Here is a 9,267-nt window from a genome sequence, read left to right on the forward strand (position 1 = left end):
TTTGGAAGTTTCACTGGCTCTGCTGGAATTTCCACAATGGCTTCCCACACGTGAATGAGAAGAGCTTTGTTACTGGGTTAGTTTGCCATGCTCTGTTCGTTGTTGGCATCCTGTATGGATGTAGCTTTTTTGAATCCAGTGTGATGAAAGCAGTTGGTGACTTTTGGCTTCCATCTCCACGTTCTACTCTCCCTTTATCACAGACATGGCCTTCTGAGCATTTGGGTTGTCCTTCATCTCTGGTCTCAAACATGAGAGATCAGCTGTCATCAGTAGTTTGTTTTTAGGTTCCTAATTACCTCCAGGTCTATTGGCTGGAACGTGATGACAATGCCGGAAACAAAAACATCAACTTGACACTGTTGAGGCCAGTGATGTCCAATGTGCAGGATAATGGTCTATATTGACTTCCTTTTTCTTTTATGCATTTTGTCCACTTTACTGTTCCACAATTCATAAATGCTGAAGATCATCAGGACACTTATTGCCTCATACTATATGGGTAAAGTCTTAACATTCTCTAATATCTTCAGCCTATGACAAGAGGCAGCTATTTTTGGTTCCATGTTGGTACTGACCATAGCAGCAGACCATTGCAGTGACATGTCTTGCTTTGCTTTCCACCATTGCATGTTCACTCTTAAACATTAAAGAACCTGATAAAAAATATTATAAGTCTGATTTCTTCCATGTTAAAAATGTCCCTTGACCCATACTTGTTCAGGACATGGGTGTGACTACAGCTGTGGCTGCCAAGCAAAACCTTAACCACTTAATGCATGGAAATCTGAAATGCCTTGTCTTGAATTGGTCCAGCTATTCATCACTGCAGATGTAGTTCTTGTGGCCCAGTGTTCTTGCCAGGTTGATTTCCCTTTCCTGCAGCATTGGACCAGAGATGGGAACGTTCTCTGCTCAAGCTGCTTTATCCCACATAAGAGCTACTTCATTGGAAATGGGAAGCCATTCTCGTTCTTTTCCATTGCCAGAGAAAAGGCCTGCTTATCAAACTGTTCCAAAATCTTGTTTTGTGCTTCAGAATGGTTGCCATACGTAATAGAAGCTTCCACTTCGTAGTGGTAGCCATTTTTTCTCTTTTGTATCACTGTTTTCTACTTGATGTATCAGTTTCACATAGTCACCAATCAATTATATTTTTAACTTTTTCTCTCTGGTTTAACCGCACTTGGAGACATCTGTCAAATGATGGCTTACCCTTTATTTTGCACTGTAGTGTGGCCTAACTTCCCCACACCTCAAGTGTGATTTCGTTACAAGCTTATGAGAGTTCAGCTAATTAGGAGTTTCCAATCTGCAACTTTTACTTATGACTGGCATCTTGCTATTAGATTTCTTTTTCTGCCAGCAGGAATGACTGACAACTTTGCATTAAGGAGTTTCATTTGATCTGATTTTGCTGTATAAGCAGTGTGACAGGAGGATGAGAGGATCATTTGGCTGAATGTATTGCAAATGCTTTATCTTTAAATTTTGCGTTTAAATGCTGGGTCTTCCATAGTTGAGGATGTAGATGTTTGTGGGCCCTCCTCCTAATATTAATTGTATAATTATCCACAACCATTCAAGGTTGAATGTGACAGCTACAAATCTGATTTGTTTGTTGTTGGATTGCTTAATTTCTTTATATTGTTTCCACTGTTTAGGATGTGCTTTGTAGCTTCAGTGTCATGTTTAGGTTTCTCTGGTTCTTTCTTCATGCTATCCTGCACTCTTTGAACCTGGCTTGCTCCCCTGTCTTAATGGTAATGGTCGACCGAGGGATGTATCAGACAGTAAGGATGTGATGGAATACAATTCTGGCCTTTCCCTTGTGTGCCCAGTTTTGAATTGTCAGATTTGTTCAGAATCTGTACCATGAACATGACATACATAGAACGTATCTTCCCTCTGAGATGGCTCTTTGCCTCCACAATGACAATGCAGTGACCACCTTTCACAATACAGTACTGACATGGACAGATGCTTCTCGAACAGATTAATGATTACATCAGGTAGATTGTACCCACCCCTGGCTTGATGAAAGGGGACTTGGTAAACATTAGAGTTAATGGATGTAGGTTTGCTCACTGAGCTGGAAGGCTGGAAGCCAGAAGTTTTGTTACCCTAATAGATAATATCTTCAGTGGGCCTCAGGCGAAGCAATGCTGAAAAATCTTGCTTTCTATTTATGTGTTTGGGTTTCTTTGGGTTGGTGATGTCATTTCCTGGGGTGGTGATATTTCCTGTGGTGAAGTCACTTCCTGCCCCTTATCTCAGGGGGTGGTAGATGGTGTCTAACTCTGTGCTTGATAGAGTTCCAGTTGGAATGCCATGCTTCTGGGAATTCTCGTCTGTGTCTCTGTTTGGCTTGTCCTAGGATGGATGTGTTGTCCCAGTTGAAATGGTGTCTTTCCTCATCTGTATGTGAGGATACTAGTGAGAGAAAGTAATGTCTTTTTGTGGCGAGTTGGTGTTCCTGTATCCTGGTGGCTAGTTTTCTGCCTGTTTGTCCAATGTAGTGTGTTATAGTTCTTGCACGGTATTTTGTAAATTACATTAGTTTTGCTAATTGTCTGTATAGGGTCTTTCAAATTCATTAGCTGCTGTTTTGTGTGTTGGTGGATTTGTGGACTACCATGATGCCAAGGGGTCTGAATAGTCTAGCAGTCATTTCCGCGATGTTTTTGATGTAGGGGAGAGTGGCTTGGCTTTCTGAACGTGTTTTATCTGCTTGCTTGGGTTTGTTGCTGAGGAATCGGCATTGAGTACACATGAGCCAACACACACTGCAGCAGAGGAACTACGCAGAGCAGAGGAAAATTACTTTGAATATACAGTATAAGTAATTTTCCTCTGCTCTGCGTAGTTCCTCTGCTGCAGTGTGTGTTGGCTCGTGTGTACTCAATGCCGATTCCTCAGCAACAAACCCAAGCAAGCAGATAAAACACGTTCAGAATCCCTAGCCACACCTCAAATGACCGCCAGACTACTCAGTCCCCTTGGCATTATGGTAGCCCACAAACGCACCAACACATTAAAACAGCAGCTAACAAACTTGAAAGACCCTATACAGACAATGAGCAAAATTAATGTAATTTACAAAATACTGTGTAAGGACTGTAACAAACGCTACATTGAATAAACAGGCAGAAAACTAGCCACCAGGATACAGGAACACCAACTAGCCACAAAAAGACATGACCCTCTCTCTCTAGTATCCTCTCAAACTGATGAGGAAGGACACCACTTCGACTGGGACAACACATCCAACCTAGGATAAACCAAACAAAGACACGCACAAGAATTCCTAGAAGCATGGCATTCCAACCGGAACTCTCTCAACAAAGAGTTTGACCCCATCTACCACTCCCTGAGAAAAGGAACAGGAAGTGACTTCACAAGAAATGACTCCAACCCAAAGAAACCCAAACATATAAATAGAAAACAAGAATTTTCAGCAGTGCTTCGCCTGAGGCTCACTGAAGATGTTACCTAGTAGGGTAATGAAATGTCTGGAAATGAACCTTCCAGCTCAGCAAGCAAACCTACATCCAAAACCTCAACCTGAGCTACAAATCTTCTCAAAACTCATTAGTTAATATTGAGAGCTCCCTGGGCTGCCATCCTCAGTTTTTTTTTTAAATGCTTTGCCCTTGCCCTGCCTCCTCCCTCACTGTACCCAGCAATGGGAATGAAACAATCTGGAATGTTGGCTATAAGCTACATTTCAATTAGTATGACCATCAGCTGCTTGATTATTAAGTAGTACAACTGTTTTTGCACAAGGTTCCAAGTATGTTTGTGGAAATATTGTATGGTGAACTGGTCCTAGGTTGATGCCAGTGACTTGTATTGGTTTACTATTATTGTAGAGATTTGATTAGACCAATTCTAAAGGAAAATCTTGTTCTCTAAAGTCAAGTGTTTCTACAGGAATAGTTTTGTAGTTACTATTACTGTGGCTAGCTTTTCTTTTCAGATCTTATGTAACTGAACTTAAGTTCAAATGTCCCCTGAAATTTGTCTCCAGGGTTATTACAGACTGTGTTTTTTTTTTAAAAGCTGCTTTATGTAAATGCAAAGTTATATTTTTAATTTTTGCCGTTCATTACACAGCTATGTAGGATTACAGTTAGGGGACCTGTTGTTTTAGTGATCTATAGTTTCAGTTTTGCAAGGCACTATCGTCTTGGTTTGGAGTTTCAGCAGTTGCTGAGATTATGTTCTGACTAATCAGTGTTAAGCTAAAGAAAACTGCAGTTATTCTCTCCGGTTTTTATTTAATTCCATTTTTAAATTATTTATGGATTTAACAAGATTTTGTAGCAGAGAATGACACATTTGAACTGCACCTCAGTAACTCTTTCATGATAACATCATTATATTTACCTTGTAAATGTCTACACAGGTCAAGGCGTCTATAATCTCCCACTTTGTTTTTCATAATCACAAAACCCTATTAGCGCACCATTTTAAACTTCTCAACTGTAACGAGATGTCCCATCAACTCGTGTCTGTCTCCCTCGCCAAATGCTGATCACTAGAACATGTTGGTTCTTCCATGTTGCACTTATCTCTGGTCCCCATCCTTTCCTGTGATGGAGGGTCCACAATTGTATACAGTTTTCATGTCCTTTTTTAAGGTTTTCTACAAGCTCAAAATTACTTCCCATTTTTCATATTTAATACCTCTAGGTATAGGGCAAAAGTTTCAATTTGTGTTCTTAGTGAGCTGACCTTTCTGTACATATCTTTTATTTGGGCTGTCCCTATAGCTCATTATTGTTTTTAAATTTATTTTATATTGAAATTTTGAAGCTGCTTTTTGTAAGTATACTGATTTTGAACTTGAAAATTTGGGGTAACCTTTTTGTTTGAGACAGCATAATGCAGTTGGTTTTTCTCACTTTGCCCAGATTATTTCTGTTCTGTCTGTTCATTATTACCATTAGGATATTAGCAAAGTGATATCTTTTGCTGTAGCTGTTGAGCAGATATTGCAGCACTTGTAGGAAGTTACTGCCCAAACATTCGGCTGAAGTTATTATAACGTCAAGGTTTTGTTCAGGAATGATACAGAAGTAACATCTGCCCACAGTCTGTCAAACCCAATATTATGAATAATCCTGCAGCTACTGCCATCACTTATAGGTGTAATGCAAATCCAGTTCTGTCCATTGTCTTCATATAAAATTAAAATTTGCTTTATTACAGCGATTATTTGAGGAACCACTTACTAACATTTCTCTCTTTCTCTCTCCCTTATGCTAGGATTTGCCTTCATTTACACAGAGTGTACACAGACTTGTGAATGATCTGCGTTACTACAGGCTTTGTAATGGCAGTTTACCTCCTGGAACAATCAAGCTATAGCCCTCCCAACTGATGCCTTCATCCTTGCCCTCCTGCCAGGCTGTCCAGTGCAACCTGCTAGCTGGATCCGTCAGTACGCTGCTGCAGCACTTTGTCTTTGTCCTGGAGAAATATAATGGTTGTATTCAGTACATTGACATGATGCAAACCAATCATGTAGCCTGCACTGAATAGACATCAATCGTTCGCACCCTCACATCAACGTGGTCCTCTGAACTGTTTATTTGGATTAATGAGACTCTCCCCGGCAGTGCGACTGTGTTCAGCACTTTGTTTCCTCATTTACTTTGATTTGCCTTGAACATTTCTACTCTGTGCAGGCAGAGAACTTTCAATTTTAGGTCATATCATTCCAATGTGATATCAGTGGCACATGCTTAATTGAAGAAGTGCTTGTGTTATAAACTGTGTTCCAATCCTTTGAATTACCCTCTCAAAAAAAAACAAGTATGCTGGATTATTTTTTAATAAGTTTTTAAGTTGAGTAAATTTATTTTATATTTTCATTAGACTTCCACTCATCTTTGTAACAATTCTCTTATGATCCCTTTCTTTCATTAGTCAGTCTTGTTCAACTTTTACTCACCTTTGTCTGTGTCATGTGTCCACGTCTGATTTGTTGAGGAAATGTTGAGGTGGGCTGTGGAGTGTAGAATTGTAGGTGGAACAGAATATAGGATCGAAACAAATTGGAAGATGTGTGATCAGTAAGTGTAAAAGACCAAGTGTTGTTTTTGTTGGCATTCATGTTTTTTTATTAGCATCTAACTTATTCTCTGTTTGTCTCCGAATTGTGGTGACTGCAGTAAAGTGAACTTTTACCAATCAGACTGTGACAGAAGAAGAATTTATTTTCTTTCTTAGTCCATGGGTCACTCTTTGTCCTGGCCCAATATTTTTTTTAAACTCTGAGCCTCTTTATTGTTCAATTCTCAATCTGTTGTCCAAACACACACTTTCCGCTGCTTTGCTGGAGAACGTGGTATTGAATGGCCAGAGGCTGCAAAAAAGGTTTTTTTGTGCGAAGGATTAGTGACCACCAGGGGGGGAGAGTAGGTGGAAAAAGAGCTTCTGGCGTGGTGATTTAATTAATTGTACAAATGGAAGGACCTGCAAATCGGCTAGGTTTAGAGTGGACACATGACTGACCGGAGTTTAGTTGGGATTTCTAACCTATGAAGATGATGGTACAGGTCAGGAACTTTGGAAATGTGGAGATCCTGAGCCATGAAGAGGCTAGGGTTCTGTAGTGAGTGAGGCCTTCATGCTTACCTGAAGCTTTATCAGATTTCTCAGCAGCTCATATTGCTATTTAGTGTTAAAGTTGGGCCATCTAGGCTAAACGTGTTAAATAGGTGAATAAAGCTTATACTTGAAGATTCAAACATTTTCAAAAGTCGTTTCACACAAATAATAGGCACAGAGATTCTAGGAAGCTGAAAAATGTGACTTTTTAAAATCGGTGAGGGCTTAAGAGGGCCCAGTTATCATCCACAGGATATTGGTCTTTTCAGGATTGTCCTCTCCTTTTTGCTTTTGCTACAATCATTAATACATAGCAGGCCCCTGTTACATAATCATCAACTTCCCTCAGGCCATGGAGGCTTTAGGCAGCAATATTATTTGAAGACTTGGTTCCTTGTATTGATTCAAATATTTTCCAGATCCTTGGCAATGGTACATCTCTAACATCAAAACCCAATACTGTCTGCTCTGTTCTTGGGGCACTGACTTAACTCCTCTGCTCAGAGACATAAAATAAATAACTGTGCAATTTTTTTTAACAAAAGCTAATTTTATCTCTAAATTCAAGCATTTATTTGGCAGTTTAAATGTAATTGTAGTTGATAAATTCTAGAACCAAATAATTTCGTTCATAGTTTCAACTATCAAAATGGACATCATCTCTGTTGAAGTGGGTGGTTATGGGGATATTGAGTTCTAAACTAAAAGTGCTGCTTTAAATGGTAATGAAGGGAGCTTTATAGTGACTTACTCTTGACACACAATTGGCATAGCAATGGTAATTGCGAAGACCTGTACAGTTGAGATGCATCACATAAGCAAGTGAAAGCCCCTTTATTACATTGTAACCAGATCTACATGGACCTGTTTAACTACTGGTCACCGGTTTGTTCCACAGTTTCAAGAGTGGAAGTGAATTTTATAAATACTACCTGATTTCTAGGATATTGAGTATTACCAGCACTTCCTATTTCTAAAGCACCTTCACATAAAATGCATTCTGCTGTGTTCCTGTTTGATTCCATAATCTGAAGCTGTTGAGTCGTTGAGAGAGAGGCCATTGTTTTCAAATGGGAAAGATTTGTTTTGAGTTGTCGATGTTTGATTCTCAGGGGCCTGCAATGAGCCATGTTTTTATCCTTTTGCCTTGAGTACATGAATAATTTTTTTTTAATAGACATAAGTACACCAAGTCAGAGGCAGATAAGTGGAAGTCTAATGTTAGTGGTACACTACAATACCACTATTGATTGGACTTGACCTTTTGGATTATGGCTGTTGCCAAAGTTTGTCAGATCTGTTGGTTCCTATATATACAATGAGGTATTGGCACAACCTTGCATCTTGCCTTTTTTTTAAAAAAAGAATCCATTCCCTTTTTTGGTTCACTCCTCGTTTCCTTCTCCTTTGCTTTTATTCCTAAGATGGTAGCATAAAAGGATCAGCACTGTTCCATCCTCTGCTATTAAATGTGTACTCTGCACAGCATGTCGCCTGTTTCTTTGACCCTTCATGGAGGGCTAACAGCTCTGCTCTTGCACAGCATCCCAGCAATGTACAAAAAAATTCTATGATTGCTAATGGAAGATGAAGCCAACCTTTGATTATGCACTCCGGAACTGGAATGGTTATCAATGAGGTGTTTGTGCTGTAGAGGTAGTCGCCTTTCCTTGATGGGTTGCAATGCTCTGTATTTCCTGGGCCCCGTTCAGTGGTCCAGGCTCTGAAGCCACTAAAACCATCGTGGGATCCTGTGTCTACAGTTGCTGGGACCTCTGAGATTCTGCATTATAGGGCACCTTCAATAAGTCTTGTTCTCAGTTACTTTGGATAGACCCCACCATAACGTTCCTTTTCCCATGCTACATCTACGACATGATTGAACTCCACTGTGGTATATATAACAGGTATTCTCTGTACCTGAAAGGAGTTTCCTCCCAGTGTACAAACTGTGATCCAGGTACCATGGTGTCACAACGTTGGTCTCACCTTTGTCAAATGTGGCTGACCAGCTTGTGTTGAAATTTGAAGCTCTGTTTACAATTGTATTTAGAATGCCTGTATTTGTACAGTCATTGCAAGTATGTGCAAGACAGGTGCTGCCTCATGCAGCTTGCACCATGTATAAAGTGGACTCTGTTTATTTTTTTAGGATTATGGTAATACTTTGTGTAAAAGTGGACACTGATGCAATTATAAACAGGTTCCAGCTTTCACCGGGGCTCAGTGTTTCTGGATGTACATATGAGACTCTGTATTGTGCCTGAACACTTACAATGCGAAGTGTATTAAAATTACACACTGGTTTTACTGTTTGGGTTGATTTTGTGACATTCCATTGCAGAACTTTAGTCTTTTAATAAGTTGCAATTTTTCAACTTTTGTGTAGATATGACTTTTTTAATAAACGATGATCCTAATAAGTGTTTGGCTTCGGCAGGCATTTGGGAATTATTGGGATCTCCAAGAATCTCCACCACTTGAGAGCACAAGTACAAAATTAACACTGGGCATCTGTATTACAGCAAAGGTTTAAAAATCTGATGGATCCTCGCACTGTACAGTTTTACACATTATTTGCACAAACTTACAGAATTGTGTTGTGGGGCCAACTCAGCACATTGAGATTAGTTGACCCATTTAGTTGGA

General features: G+C 39.7%; 1 protein-coding gene across 1 annotated transcript in view; it reads left to right on the forward strand.

The window, feature by feature from the left end:
* xpo6 (exportin 6) overlaps positions 1-8,928 on the forward strand; it is a 131,601-nt gene extending 122,673 nt beyond the window's left edge. The window contains exon 24 of the mRNA XM_072559681.1: positions 5,272-8,928. Coding sequence (XP_072415782.1) covers positions 5,272-5,373 — 102 coding nt within the window. The 3' untranslated portion in view covers positions 5,374-8,928. The remainder of the gene's footprint in view (positions 1-5,271) is intronic.
* The last annotated feature ends 339 nt before the right edge of the window (positions 8,929-9,267 follow it).

Source organism: Chiloscyllium punctatum, chromosome 40, assembly GCF_047496795.1.
Source record: "Chiloscyllium punctatum isolate Juve2018m chromosome 40, sChiPun1.3, whole genome shotgun sequence".
In the NCBI taxonomy this organism is placed as follows: domain Eukaryota; kingdom Metazoa; phylum Chordata; class Chondrichthyes; order Orectolobiformes; family Hemiscylliidae; genus Chiloscyllium; species Chiloscyllium punctatum.